General features: G+C 40.7%; 1 protein-coding gene across 2 annotated transcripts in view; it reads left to right on the top strand.

Moving 5' to 3' along the window:
• Nucleotides 1-9,409: 9,409 nt before the first annotated feature.
• Nucleotides 9,410-15,967, top strand: part of LOC136421769 (protein O-mannosyl-transferase TMTC2-like) — a 61,778-nt gene continuing 55,220 nt past the window's right edge. For both annotated transcript variants that reach the window (XM_066409320.1, XM_066409318.1), the window contains exon 1: nucleotides 9,410-9,586. In XM_066409320.1, coding sequence (XP_066265417.1) covers nucleotides 9,464-9,586 — 123 coding nt within the window. In that variant the 5' untranslated portion in view covers nucleotides 9,410-9,463. The remainder of the gene's footprint in view (nucleotides 9,587-15,967) is intronic.

Here is a 15,967-nt window from a genome sequence, read left to right as displayed (position 1 = left end):
ATAAGTTATGATAATGAACGGGAATCTTTCAAACATGCCAAAACATTCCTCTTACATTGATGAAGCAATGTACGGATAACAATCAGCGAAAAACGTGAAAAGGGAGATTTTACTGAACAAAACATTTTGGGGTCATTTTTGACCCCGTTCAGTCATTTTAGTCGCAAAAATCGGTTCGGGTGTATGAGGGTTAAAAGAAAACGTCTTAAGCTATTGAATCTTACACGACACAATGAGGCATACAAGAACAGCTACTCCACCCATAAGCGCGAGTCTGCGCTACCAGAAAACGTTAAGATGCAACGATAAGCTTACTAATCTGGTCCTTCTAGGCACCGCTTTCTAGTTTCCGCCAGAAGGCTGAAAATTGGCCAAATTGGGAATATTTTCCTATAGGAATGGGTCGGCGATAGGAGTGAAGAGCCACCCGCTCTTTTGATTGTTTGTTTGTATTAATATTATTTCATGCCCAGCTAACCGCCTTAACACCCCAGATTTGTACTGAACATTACACACTGCATATCTGGACAGATTTATTTGATCCACTCACACTGGGAAGGATCCACGCTCTTTTCTATAATTATGTAAATGTCATGGGTTCTTTAACGTGCTCGATGTGTGTGCACGTGGCTCTTATCAAACACGGGACCTCAACTTAACGTCCTATTCAAGGGGTGTCCCTAAGCAAAGGTGGTACTTATTTTCACCTGAATGAAGTGAGGAAATTCATGCCTTTCCAAAGGTCACGAGGTCGTCAACGGGGCATGTCATGGGATTCAAACCCGGGTTCTGGGCCAAACACCCTGCCATTAAGACATGCGACGCCACTCTGACACGCGACGCTACTCTTTCTACTACATGTATTTTTCAGTCAACAGAAGGGTATGTCGGAGACTACTAGCCTCTACCAGGCTCCACAGGTCGCTGCAAAATAGTAGAAATTTGCCAAATAGACGGATAACATGCAAGAGGAGTTGGTCCGTCAAGGAAGTCACAGTTTGTCTATAGGTCGCAAACTGTAACTTCTTTGACGGACCAACTCCTCTTGCATGTTATCCGTCTATTTGGCCAATTTCTACTATTTTGCAGCGACCTTTGGAGCCTGGTAGACGCTAGGAGACTACAACACTCCACCAGCATAAGGCAAATTTGTTGATTCATTTTTGGGGATCAGGTCTTCTTTCACCTGACCCTCCTTCCTCATTTCTCACGAGACCAACGCCCATCATTGTTTTTGTCTCATTCACCCGTGTCATTGCTATGGTTCTTTTTCTAAGATCTGGTTGCGACTGTCCTCAGGCACAAACAAGTCTGTGGATAAGTCTTAATCCAGGTTAAGTGGACAGTTAATCCAGTTTTAATCTAGTACCTGCAGTAGAATGGCACAAGAATCCTTTTCTTAATCCTTTGAAATATTTCCCCGGGCGCGTCATTCTTTCCCTCGTTCCACCGGCGACATGTTGTCTTAAGTGATTTCGCTTCATTGACCAGTAAGGATTGCTGAAAATGTTACTTTTATTTACTGAGACAGAGGGTAGATTCTAACGATAAAGCATAATGATAGCAGATTGTAAGTGGTGTAATGTTAGGGTCACATTGATTTCCAAACCGGGGCCCGGCCGGGCTGTTTGCGGGAACGAATGATCAAAGTGTGTATCAAGAAATATGCACAAATCATGCTCATGACTAAATTTTCTACAACGTTGTCTAATTTTGTGTGGTTTGTTGTCTTTTATATGTACATGTCACACGTTTCGTTCTCGAAAACATCCCGACCGGGCCCCGGTTGGGAAATGTGACCCGAGCATACCTTCCCTAGGCTTGGGATTTGGGTATTCTCTAAGCAGAGGTTGCGGTCAAGAGGGCTAGGTGACTGTCATGACACCTAGCCCTCTTGACCGCACGGCGTGTGGCTCTCGACCGAAACTTCTGCTTGGAGAATAGGATTTGGGTGGATTAGTAAGAAATAGACGGAAAACAAACGTGAGATTTCAGAGGCCGGGACACTCAAAGGAGTAGTACTGGCCATCGTGGATCAAGTGTCGAGTATAGCTGTGTGGTCTACAGACAGGCGACCTCAGGAGGGCTATCGGCTGTGTAGTGTGTTCAATGTTTCATCCATGAAATAAATGATAATGATGAGCAAACTATTTGTCCACTTAAGCCTGAGACCAACAATAAGTTTACGGTGATTCAATTTCGCGGTAGAGAGAAAATGGCGTGTCCGCGGTGGTTTTTAGTTCGCGGTTGAAACAAGGCGGCAGGCGGACAGAACACAAAACAAGCATTTTCGCGGTGGTTACCGTGAAAACCGCGAGCATTAAACCACCGCGAATTTAGATGCATCAACGGTATATACATTCCAATCTTCTTCCATATAGCTTGGTCTGATATAACTAATTAGGACATCATATTCTTTAAAAATATAACGTCAAAATAACGCCATTACATGTATGTATAGCGTTGTTTGGAGGCTGCTTGGCTTGCTGCAGTTTTCTATCGACCCGGTAGTAAGCGTTGCAAGAAAAGCGTTGGCGATTCAACGAGATTTGAAATTGCTTGAGATTGGGATTTCGGAGCGTATTGCAGAGGTAACCCGATAACCTGGGAACCCTGACACCTGCAGAGTAGGCATGTCCTTTGCCTGTCATCAGGCATGTCCTTTTGAAATAGTTATTTGACAATCTACGGTTTTGGTATACCTTTAGAATTTCTTCATATTTGGTTCCTTTTGAAATAGTTATTTGACAATCTACGGTTTTGGTATACCTTTAGAATTTCTTCATATTTGGTTGCGGAGTTTTGCTCCCTATAAGCATATGCTCTACTTTTGTATGTATTTCTTGTTTTTAGATTTTCTACAGGACCTCTTGGCGGACAGACAAAAACTGTAGAAATCCTAAATAGGGCTAATATCATATCAACGGATTTGGCTGGTCATTGGCGTATAGATTGTGATTCTATGGCCCTCTAACCAATGATATTAGATATTATATTTGAAGAACTTCATTGCACGACAATTGTACACAGTGCAACAGTGCAATATGCATAGTACAAAATAGAGGTATAGAATAAAACTTAAAATTCTAATTGTATAATGTCCTTGCACTTGAGTCCGGCCTCTGGTATATCATTCAGCTTATTTGGTCTATTCCTGATATTTTTGCGGCAACCCATAGTATATCGTAGACTAGTATTTTTGTTTGCCTTTGACCCCTGGGCAGCGAACACACAACGTACACTTTGATTCAATATCAGCGGATTCAATGTCAAGGTGACGACTAAATATACACTAAACAATTCGTCAAAAGACAGTCAACAGAATGGACATTTTCCTTCTGGTAGGCAGACATGCAAATGATCAAGAACTTGAAAACGTTACCAATTTAGTCATAGCATCTGTACCCAGCATCACGAAAAACAAGCAAGTCTTTCTCATGACTTTCTTTCGTTTCATTTGTCTAAGTCGAAATCCCGCCTTTCAAGCCAACCTGAAATTTCGCACCTGCAGGTTCAAATGCTCCGCTGACGTGTCGCGATTGTGATGCTTTGTTTACTCCCAACCGGTGACGTCAGATGGTAAAGAAGCTATGCCAATATACGACATAGGACAAAGAACGTAGTGAACAAATAGCAGGTGAGAATTGGGAACTGGGGTCCTTTATGTAGTCACGGCACGCGGATAAGTAAGGATTAAACCTTTCAGTTACGGAGAATGCGTTATTGGAAACTTCACAAACAGGCTTATTACCCTACATGTTGAGTCGAGTCTTAAAACGCCCCTATTCGAAGTCTTGTTGAAAAGAGGGTACTGTGAAAGAAGGACAAAGAAAAGATTGAATTAAGGGTTAATGACCCGCCCCGAGGTGTATATAAATATAAATATAAATATGGTGTCATAACGCCTGGCCATGTGCTATAACCACCGAATAAAATCACAGAGTGAGCAAAGCGAACTATCCAACCTGACCCATATAAGAGTAGACAATTCCTGTATGACGCCCTTATACTATTAAGAATACATTTCAGAATATACATTTGTCCTTTTTGTACAGAAGATGATAGATTACATTTTGAAAACCAAACTTTCCACGGATAATATTTAATAACATTGCAATCTTGGCATGTCAAATCTTTTTCAAATCTATTATCTATTATCATCATTCCTCCCTGGTGGGTGTCTGAATACTGTTTTCGTTCCGCCCATTTAGATTTGACTTGTATTGAAATGGTTTATTCTATTTTGTCATATGCTTACAAACTATTTGTTTTATTCTAAGATAGTAAACATTTTTGGGAACAAATAAACATTATACGAATGTTAACAAAAAGATAACCTCCCCCTCTACATAATGGAACGGTCGAACGGGTGTGTTATGGCGTCATAACACATGGGCAATGGAGGCTTCTGATTGGTCGACGCCATCTGGCCATGTGATAATTGAAAATAAGCCCACGGTCTTCTTGAAAGTCGAATACGGAAGTCAAGTCAAGTCGAGTCAATGTTTATTGCACAACAATTGCAGCAAATACAATGTAGGGCAAGGCATGATGTGAGACTACAGACTAGATTCATTCATCTAGTACAATCTACATACATAGACTGCAATACAATATTGATAGAAGACACAATCAAGTGATGCATGTTTACTATACAGCTATATGACAATTGCAGCAAATACAATGTAGGGCAAGGCATGATGTGAGACTACAGACTAGATTCATTCATCTAGTACAATCTACATACATAGACTGCAATACAATATTGATAGAAGACACAATCAAGTGATGCATGTTTACTATACAGCTATATGATTATTTTCATAATATTACGTTGTTATTTAAGGTTTCTTTTTCTTCATGGAGATATATATGTATTGGCCTAGATGGATAGAGATAGCGTCGGGACATGACACAAGTACATGGAACGTCTCAAAAATGACAATCTTCTTTTTTTTGCTAAATCGTGTTTTTAAAACATCATTACTCCGTCAGTGAAAAATCTTTGTGAACATGTTCGATAACATTCATACAGATGATCAGACTTTCGGTTTTTCTGGTTACATGTACCATAGTATAGATTTGTTCTGCCTGTTCATTCTAGTGACGCCGAAGAAGAGTGACGGATGTCACTCGAAACGTCTGAAAGTAGTATCCGTATCTTTTCCAGTTGTAGTCTGACTTGTAGAAATTGATTTTTCTTTAGATATTGTTTACCCGATGTCTAACTTTCATAAACGTTAGACTTTATTAATCTGAGTTTATAACAAAGAAAAATATTCGACTCACGTTGACAATATGAGGAAAAGCAATATATTTCTACTTTACTGCTGACGTGACAATATGTTTCACGCATCAGGTGTGACATTTTGTGCGTCATTAATTTACACGTGCAAGAAATTCTAATCTAACAACGACACATTTCCCTCTCAAGAGGGCATATTAACGCAGTGCAATATTGGATGGGGTAATTATTTCAAATTTGTAATGTTCTTATTCATTATTTTATTGATTGAATGATGCGTCGTTTATTGTGAACGTCCAAATCATCGCGTAAACAAATCACATTGCAGCCAAACGGGTAGCAAACGTTATCAACAGATTGTTACCAGATATATTTCGATTTCCTAGAAAAAAAAGCATTCGTATATTTTGTGCCTGTAAAGTTGTGAAAATCTTATCTTCAATCTTGATTATAGCTATTTTATGGTACTATTTCAGTAAGTCAAAATGAACATTTATTTTACAAAGTTACACCCCATGGCAGGTGTGGGTTCTTCTCTATCTCTGCCCCAAAACGGTTGAGCGGCGCCGGTCGCCTTTTGAAAATATCGGGAAAAGTGACGAAAAACTAAAGTAATGTTATAGGCGGACTGTGAGTTTTTCAAGTTTGAACAAAGACTCAACAATAACAACAACGACAAGATAGTAAGAAAGGATCAAAGCACGTCAAAATAGATAAGATCTGGGTGGTTGTCGGGCGTGGGTCAAGTCATATTTACTACATAAAACCAAACAAAAGAAGATCAAGGGTGGAATATATTCGGTCGGAATTCTTTGATACATGCAAGTGCTACTTACACAGCTGTGCCTATTACCTCCTGCATACATGATGTATATCACCTTCACCGATCAAAACTCGACTTTGGACCCTACAGACTGTAACAATGCGATGTCTGGACGCACTATTGCTAATACTTTTCGGGCCATGGTTAGGGTCGTTCTCTATATATGATATATGTGTTATCTCACGCATGCACGTATGAAGGTTTTGTGTCAGCTTTCAACTGTCACGCCAAAAGTCAAAGGTCACGGTACAGATGCCACAAAACTTGGACTTCACCACGTACGGACCCGGGGGGTGGCGACAAGCCGGCGCCTGTCAAAAATAGGAGCGGTCACGGGCCTGTAAACTACACCGATAAGCGTGGTGAGGGTTATACGTCGTCTGTGCAATATAAGGCCAAGCAGATGTTTGGTGAAAATCGTCAAGTTAGTTTTCGAGTTGTCCGGAATTTTTTTGGAAGGGTGTTGTATCAGACAAAAGGTGGTCCCTGGTACAACCAAAACAAAGTCGAAGATCTCAAACCGTACAATATTAAATTTTTGTGCGAATTTCTTGTTCTATTGTTAATTGTGGATTTCTCGATGATATCTGTCTTTGCCGGGTCAACTTTGGACCCAGGTCAAGCGAGCTTTCCCATCCTGCCAGTCACCTGTTACACCATGTAGCGCTTCACGTCCTGTCACTACAATATCTAAATAACAAATCTTCGTTTCCAAGGAAGTAAAAAAAAATGTCACGATCTTCTCTCCACCAAACATCTACTTGGAGATCACATTTGTATTCCCGAGAGTAGGGCGGACAGATGGAAGTAATGACACGGTCTTCCCAAGGACATTCATATAATGCCCCTGGTCTTCCCGATGAAAAATGCATAGCATCGATCCACTGCACTTCATTCCGTGTTTCTCTGGGACCTTTTTTTACAACCTCCGCTTCATTCTCAACCTTCCGTTCAAATTGCAGACATTAATCTATCTTTGGTCTCGATTCTGACACATTACAGTAGAAACCTATCTTAAGATCAAAGCACAGATTTTGATTTGAGGAAGGGCTACTCCTTTATCAGTCTGGTACTTTCAACAAAGTTTATCCTCAATATTCCGCTCAAATCGCAGACATTAATCTAACATTCTCATTCATGGCAGAAAATGTCAATATACCAAGGTGCTTTGAACTTCTTGGTCTGAATTCTGACAAACAACACAACAGTAGAAAGCTCTATTTGAGATCAAAGCACAGATTTTAATCTAAGGAAGGGCTACTCCTTTATCAGTCTGGTACTTTAATTTATTCAAAGTATAGTTTAATCTCAGAAATTTTACACTATTTCATCGATTGTTGAAACCAATGATGATTCTACCCAGTATCTTCGAAATGTTGAGATGGTCTTTAATCTTGAAACACGTTCTTTACATCATAAACGCAGCGCAGGCTAGTTTCGGATGACAGGTGCGAAGGAACCAAAGATTGGGCACCATTTCAATCTGTAATCTTACTAACAGCAAGATTACGTACTAATGATACCTGTGAAAGAAGCCAATGGCAATAGCATTAATATCAGTTAGAAAATAAAGCGGAAGACCTTAAGGTATGCATTTTGCAGTCGTGAGTAGAAATATGTATAGAGAAAGCCTTCAGCGAAATATCAACATACATTGTAGGTCTGTATTCACGCCCCACACACACTTTTTTGTGCCAGCAAGAAAGTCAAAAGGGCCCAAAATATTACTAGGGCGTTGAACTTGATAGTCGGATTTTCAAAATAAATTTTGTAGTGCTTTCTATCCATAGTAAGTTTGAATAACACTATCTCATTGCCTATCGACTTGGGCTGATTATTGGGTGGTACCAATACATTAAATACGTGTACTCCTCTTGTGACTTGTTTCTGCTTCTTTTTAAAGGCACAATTGCGGTACAAAGTATGAAATAATGATACAAATGTGCCAATAGGTCTATGGGCCAGTAAATGCCAATTTCATACAGATTTCCTTATCCAGAATATTTGTAGTTTTAACGCCCTTATAACGCTTTGGGCGTCTTAAAAAAAAAACACACACACACACAAAAAAAAACCCTCTTTGGTGCCAGGGAGATCGGGTATCTTCTAAAGTAACGTTTTGTCAACAAAAGCTTGCTGTTTATGTTGAAAGTCGCAAATTTTTGAGATCTTGCGATGTTTTTCCCGGGCATGCCTCTGAAGCTTGAAATAACTCAACTTAGACCCGGATCTCTGGCTAATTTGCATACGTGATTGTCGGATTACGTTATGCATTCTATCCGTGTTTATTTACTTTAGCCGAGAGGTTAACGCAATGTTAAGACATTACGGAAGGGCAATTCTGTTCTTTTGTTTGTCTGGTAACGTTAAACACGATCCCAACTGAGAAGAGCTTGTGCTCATTTCAAGTGACGACACGTCCTTGCTTATTTTACACAATCTTCTAATCAAGGATATTATCGATGAATTATAATGTCCTTGTTAGTGTTTAGTCTAATAAAGGACATTATACATAAAAACTATAATGCCCTTGGTCTAATCTTCCGTGTATCGATGGAACAACAAATTAAATTTCGACTTTCCTTCTAATTTGCTACCAATTGGGCAACAAGCGTATATAGTAAGTGAAATTACATGAACAAAGAAAAGAGGACATGTACTTTATTGACTGGTTGTTCTTGGTCTGGTTTGACAAAAAATGAGCGAAAAATAGTTTGTCACGTACCCCAGTCTTTCAACGCACTCAAGCTAAATCGTACACAACGAATCAACTGATGCCATCGATATCGCACTGACAACTGGACAGACTGAATCTCTAAAGAGTCTGACGCTTCAGATAGCATCACCCTCTATCTTTCATCAGTGACTTAGAATGTCTCACACTGACGTTCTCAGACTGACATTCTCAGTCCACCGTGCTCAGTCACTGATGAAAGATTATAAGTGTATGTTATCTCAAACCGTCCCCTTCCTCTGAGAGGCTGTATTCAGTTTGTTTTGTGATGTCTTTTGGCATATATAAAGTAGCAGTAGTATTTCATCTGGATGTCTAACCGCCAGTAACGCATTCGTCTGTTTGTATATGCATTGAGTTTTTTCTAGGATTCAAACCTCTGTGGCGTTGCTGGTGATACAAATAAGTCTGCCTTGAAAAAAAGTCTTGAACATTAAAAAATGGACCTTCAAGCCTTGGAAAGTAGACCTTCAAGTCTGTGTGAGGGGGGGTTCTTCCGAAGAGGGAACCGAAACAACGCGACGGCATGTCTCGAAAAAAGTGTGGCGCGTTCTATTTGCATGGGAGATTGTTTGGAGCATGCGCCGTGGCGCCCTGCAACCTGACCCCTGATCAGTGGTTGTGTGCCGCCGCGGGTCAGTCGTGCTGCAAGGCGCGCTACATGACGGGGTGTCCGGCCGGGACCCACACCTCCCCCCGCCATGGTTCCCGAGCTAGCCACCGCTCTGCTCGCCCTCCTGCTCTACTACAACACCTGGGACGCAGACTTCGCTTACGACGACAGGTAAGAACGCCGGGTACGCTGTAGATTGTACCTTATAGGTACTGGGTACACCGCGGAAGTTGTGCTCCCTAACTACGCTAGCGGTTATGGTACACTATGGGCCCATTCAAGAACCTCAAGGACTTCAAATTAGCTCGAGTGAGTGTACAGGTCAATGGTATTAGGGGATTTAGTGGGTATGATATGTACAGGTGTCGGAATTGGGGTCTGTGAAGCGAGGAACAGCAATATTTCTACAGTATTCGGCAGGGAAAACGTGTTGGGAAGTTGTGCGATGCGGCTCTTCTGTCGGCCGGCGGGTTGTGAAAATGACAACTCCGTGGCGAATCCCGGTTGACATCCCGACTACGAGACGGTTTCTAAGGGTTTAAACATAATTCTACATCTCAGAAACGTCTATGATAAATATATAATAAAGTAGGGATTGGCAGTTTTTGTTCAGGATTGTCAGGGTTTGTTGTGGAAGGGAGGGGCAGCCCGTACCACTCGGGGTACCGGTATGTTTTTGCTCTGGTATCGGGTGATGGTGCTCCCCTATCCCGCATGTTTAACCACGCCGCCCCGGTGGTTGCCTATAAAACGTCATGCAGAAAATCTCGTCTCCAAAACTGTTGACATTCTGGATCTTTTGGAGGTTTATATCAAGTTTTTGGGTTCTTTTCTAGCAGTTGTTTTATTTTTGCTTATATTGCTTGTCCATAATAGGTTAGATAATTTCTGTTTCTTGACGCGTGCGTTACCGTAGTGCTAGTGCCCGGAAACCAAGAAGAGATTACAACTTTACAACAGATTATATTGAGTAGATTTCTCTTTCTTTTTGAAATCAACCGAGGGAAAAAAATACACACCAAAAAAACCCCACAAGCCTAGAGTCTTTTCTTCTCCACTTCAGTAGGAAATCCGTCTCCAGTTTTTCACCAGTCATGCCCCGCCTTTCTTTTCGTTTTTCACGCTTTCTCTTCAACTTTGCATGTGAATGAGGGGAGTTCTAAAGGCGGAGAAAAGACCCGCAATCTGCAAGGCTAAAAAGGCGAAAGTGGGCTTTCTTTAGGGATAAGTTCATTCCTCAGGATTTACTCTACAAATAGGCAGAGTTGGAATGTTTGTCTCGGCCAGCATACGCCTGTCATAGCTGTTATACCAAGGGAATGCAGGTGGCAAGCTAACCCAGGCTTCAGAGTGAGGCAAAAATCTTGAGCACCGTACCTGCTGTAAAACAAACATTCTTCCGTGGATCAGAAAGCCAGAAATGTGCTAATAAGAAAGACAAATATTACTTCAAAGGTTGTTGAGTAGGAAAATAAATGACATTTGCTGTGGAACAGAGTACAGAAAAATTATAGATAACTCTATACAAAAAGGCACCAACATTATACTGCATAAACAAAGTCAATGGAAAAAGCCACCATCCCATAAAAATTCAACAAGATGAAATACTACAAAAAGGTACCAATAAGAAAGACAAATATTAATTCAAAGCTTTGTTGAGTAGGAAAATAACTGACATTCGCTGTGGTACATAGGGCAGAAAATATATGGTTTACTCTATACCAGCATCACCCTTTCCTATTCAAATCGGTCACTAGAAAAGGCTTTCAGCCCTTAAAGATTCAACAAGATAATACACTACAAAAATGTGCCAATAAGAAAGACAAATATTACTTCAAAGGTTGTTTAGTAGGAAAATAAATGACATTTGCTGTGGTACAGTGGGTGGAAAACATGTAGATTACTCTATACCAGCATCACACTTTCCTATTCAAATTGGTCACTAGAAAAGGCGTTCAGCCTTTAAAGATTCAACAAAATAATACACTACGAAAATGTGCTAATAAGAAAGACAAATATTACTTCAATCATTGTTGAGTAGGAAAATAAATGACATTCGCTGTGGCACAGAAAAAAATATAGATTACTTATACTCCAAAGAGTTTATAACTTTATACCAACATTATACTTAGCCATTCAAAACAGTCATTGGAAAAAGCCTCTATCCCTTGAAGATTCAAGAAGATTATACTGTACTAGAAGCAATTCACCAAAGTAAGATTTTGGATAATTCCTTTGATTTTGTTGATGGCTACTTTTTAATTCCTTCATTCAAAGTAGCGTTTCTTCATTCTTGTCTAAGCCCTGGATTCATCCATGTTTAGGTTTAGTCTATCCAACTTGCAAGGAGGTTAAAATCTATCCCAGCCCTTGCCAGTGGAGATAAAACTAAATGATTCATTTATATCACTGCACATTCTTGAAGAAAGTAGTTGTAATTTCAACACCACCGTGCCTGTGTGAGTTTTTTTTTGCAGTGAGCAATATGAATTTTTTCACCAGTACATATTTCAAGTTCAAAAATGCAGTCTCCTTTGAAAAGAATAAGTATCTTTTTGCTAATTCGCTTGTTTTTAAGTACGCTGCATGGAAACTTCCAGACTGTGTCTCGCTCTGTAGTTAATGATGAAGTTTTGTCGTGAGGAGGTGTCCAACAAATATGTGCGCAGGACAAACTGCTTCCTTTCAAACCTGTTTGGTCTGACCGGACAAAAGGCTGCAATGCCAACATTTCCCTTTCACTGCTTTTCAAAAAACGTGAGGCAAACACCAAACTCCCCCCTAAACGGTTCTGTATACCCAACAGATTTCTGTCGTTGTCGCTTTTTCCCGCGGATGGCGCGAATGGATTGGATGGCAAACACAACAAACGGCGGCGATGTCATTTGACTTTGATACTTGGTGCATTCATTAACCTCCTTGGTGCATTCGAGCCACACCTTGTGTGGAGCACTAAAGCTCAGCACTGGATAATTTTCTCAATATTTGTAGCAAATGGCGTAGTGTAAAGCGATAGGATAACAGGGGTGACAAGGTCAATGCATGATGGAGAGTTCCATGTACCGTACCCATTGAATGACTGCAAAAAGATAGAAGCGGAGGTGTCTCAAATTTCATGTGCGCCCGTGCTGCTGTTACGCTTTTTGATAAGTCTTAAAGGATAACAAGACCGGCACAAAGACGACCTCAGCGGCTTTTCTGTTCTCCCGTTTACTGTTGTCTTGCGGGCCGCTGCATTTCAATGGGGTGTCCATTTCACTTAGCCACCCCCGATCGTCTCTACTTTGGGTTAGTTTTTATTGTGTTCACTGTTGGAAAGAAGCAATCTTTTTACCATATGAAAGCATGGAATAGTCAGTAGTGGTCAGTGGGGAAAGGTATCATTACCATGCATGCATGAGAGACAGATACAAACACAAAGGCCTTTATCTTTCAAATATCTGCTATGCCCTGTCTTATGCATATGCTAAGTATTGTAATGGAAGAAAAATGACATGGTGTGCTGCAGGAAAGAAAATGCTGGACTTCCAGAAAATGTGAGAATCTGTGAATGCAACAAAAGTGTAGAGTACCATCAAAACAGCCTGGGGCTAGGTTGCGATTTTAGGGGGTTCAGACCCCAATCCGTAAATTGTGGACATGTTGATATTTTGAGAGATAGCTTTCTTTCACCAATGCCGCTGTCTTTAGATAGGACAGAACCAGTCTTTCTGCATTTCAATAACCTTTCCTGCTCTGTCTGTCTTACGGTTTGTGTCACCTCTACTTGTGAAGTATGCGAAAATGATGGGGTAGGCGCTCCTTTGATCTAACCGTTTTATGAGTTAGCAGCCAGGTGTAAAAGTTGTCTTTATTGTTTGGCAGACAATTTTTTTTGACTCATGTTGCTCTGATCATTTTCAAGTCTCTTCTCCTAATTTGTACCTCACTCTTTTGTGATTTCTGCAGGAATAAAAACAAGTTGATTGAAGTTATATTGACTTGTAAATCAGTCTGACTGGAAAGTTTAATGCTGAATGATTTGCTTGTTTTGTAGTCTGAGACAAGATTTACAAGCGCCAGAAAAATAGTGGAAAAGGCCTTTACATTACAAACAAATTGCATGTTCCCAAGACATTCACTGCAAATAAGTTCAAGCAATTGACTTTTCAAAGGAGATTTTAACAGGCTCCCATGGGTTTATAGATGGAAATAGACCTGCGATGCTCTATATTTATGACAACATAATACATAATACACACAATGTATATATGGTTCAAGGAGATTTCAAATGGCTATGTCATATGGCTAATGCTTTTTTTGCCTTATCCAGTGGCTAGCAAACTTAAATTAAACATTTCAAATGACACAATACTAGTACATAGAGAAGGTCTCTAGTTACCTAAAAGATAATGATTATTTAATGAATGTGTGTTTCAAAATGGATAGAAACCATCCTGCATTTCAATATTTCTTTTCACTGTTTAGTTTCTTGTGAAAAGGTCCCAAATGCGACTTGATTGTGAGTGGCGTTCAAGGCATACTCTCCAAGCAGAGGAGTGGGTATGGCTGGTTTTTGACGTGTTTTGGGGCGTTTTTGTTGGGCTTTCTACTTTGTCATGTATTTTTTTTGTGGGTTGGTGAGACAAAAAAAAACATGACAAAGTAGAAAGCCAGACAAAAACACCTAAAAACATGTCAAAAACCAGCCGGCTCCTGCACTCCTCTGCTTGGAAAGTACAAGGCATGTAGCAGGCTTGCAAAGTCACTTGCATTTCTCCATCGAAATTGTGCTTTCTTAGGGAATGACCCAGAAATGACCTGTCCATCCTTGGTGGTCCTGCAGTGAAAATGACCAGTTTGTTTTCAATAATTGTTTCCCTGGAGACAATACAACAATAAGGACAGTTCCTTTTTAGCCTTTTGTCATCCCACCACTTGTCAAAAGACAAAACCTCATTAGCACTCAAGAGAACAATCGAGTCATGCAATGTTTGAGTGGTTCAGAGATTTAGAACTGGTTTTGAAAACTTTCCTGTCAAAATGTAGGTACTAGTACTGTATTCTGTCAACAGTGGCATGGAAAATAAGACAAAAGTGACAATAGCTAGTCTAAGATGTGTATACGTTCAAAAGGCAAAAGAACATAATTATGACCGAGGACAATTCTTGAGAATGGAGAAGAAAAAAACTTGGGAACTGCATTTTGAAGAAAAACGTTTGGATTGAATACATTTTTGTATGCTTGACACTATTCTTATGATGCTGAAGCCCTTCAAATGTCGTGAAACAGCTTTAGACCCCGTTCACACTCATTTTTTTCAATCGCGATTGAAGTATAATCGCGATTGAAACGATCCGATCGCGATTGATTTTTTCAGTGTGAACGCTCCCGATCGCGATTGGATCGATCCGATCGCGATTGTTTCTGATCCACCTGCGGAGGTAGTTTGGGGAGGATCAATCGCGATCAGATCCAATCCAATTCTATCAAATTTTGAGTGTGAACGCAATTACGATTCATTCCATCGCGATCGGCGTGTATTTCGGCTTGTTCCGGGGGTCGTACCAATCGTCGCTTCGTTCACGCTCCCAGATTGTCCTGTCTACAGCTCTTGCCGCGTTCATTACCTACATATTACAGCTAGGCAAATATACAAAAGCCTTCGTCGTTCACGCCTTCTCGCGATCATAGCCCGCCAATTGCCTTCCCTTCCACGGCTACAGAACATTCTCCAAAAGTTGGTGGACTCCCACCATTTTGTAGCAAGCGACGCCGAACCGTTGACCTCAACCTATGACCTCAAATAATAAGCGTGCCGGAATCGTGCTTCAATCGCGATCGGATCACGGGGTACTTTAATCCACTTGGCGAAAAGCAGTGTGACCGCAAAAGTTTCGTTGCGTTCAATCGCGATCGGATCGAACAATCGCGATTATACTTCAATCGCGATTGAAAAAAATGAGTGTGAACGGGGTCTTAGGCCCTTTAGGCGTTTTGGATTTTCCATCAACCATTAGCAGAAGGTAATGCCTTTCACTTTTGTCACTCAAAAGTAGGGCTGGGAATGTCAGAACCATTAGAGGATATGTGGGACTTTGGTATGGGTTAGCTCTCTTCTCTCTGGAAAAGGTTACCATAATCTAAGATCCCAACATACTTATCAAGAAGAGTATGGGTGACCCGGTGTGCTTGACCAAAAACGTTAGCCGTGCCCAAGCCGCATTGCACTACCACTACGGGTACTGTACTTGAAAAAGCACCACACTTTACCTCAATTGAGGATGGCTGCTTAAACTTGCTTACTTTACTGTGTTCTGAATCTGAGAAAGACATCTCACAGTTGAGTTCTGTTTAAAGTTATGTTGTTTTTAGACTGGGAATAGACAGGAAAGAATTGGGAAAGTAAATGGCTTTTGTCTACTGCCAAACCTGTACAAGTGACCACCTCTACATATGGACCACCTGGCCAATGTGACCACTTTTTGGAGGTCCCTTAAATAATTTTTCCCATTTACGCAAGAAAGCATTAAGAATCCTATCTACAGAGACCACCTGTCCATAGACCAATC

Source organism: Branchiostoma lanceolatum, chromosome 16 (assembly GCF_035083965.1).
Source record: "Branchiostoma lanceolatum isolate klBraLanc5 chromosome 16, klBraLanc5.hap2, whole genome shotgun sequence".
Lineage (NCBI taxonomy): Eukaryota > Metazoa > Chordata > Leptocardii > Amphioxiformes > Branchiostomatidae > Branchiostoma > Branchiostoma lanceolatum.
The sequence above is the reverse complement of the archived record's forward strand: the minus strand, read 5'-3'. Positions and strand labels throughout refer to the sequence as shown.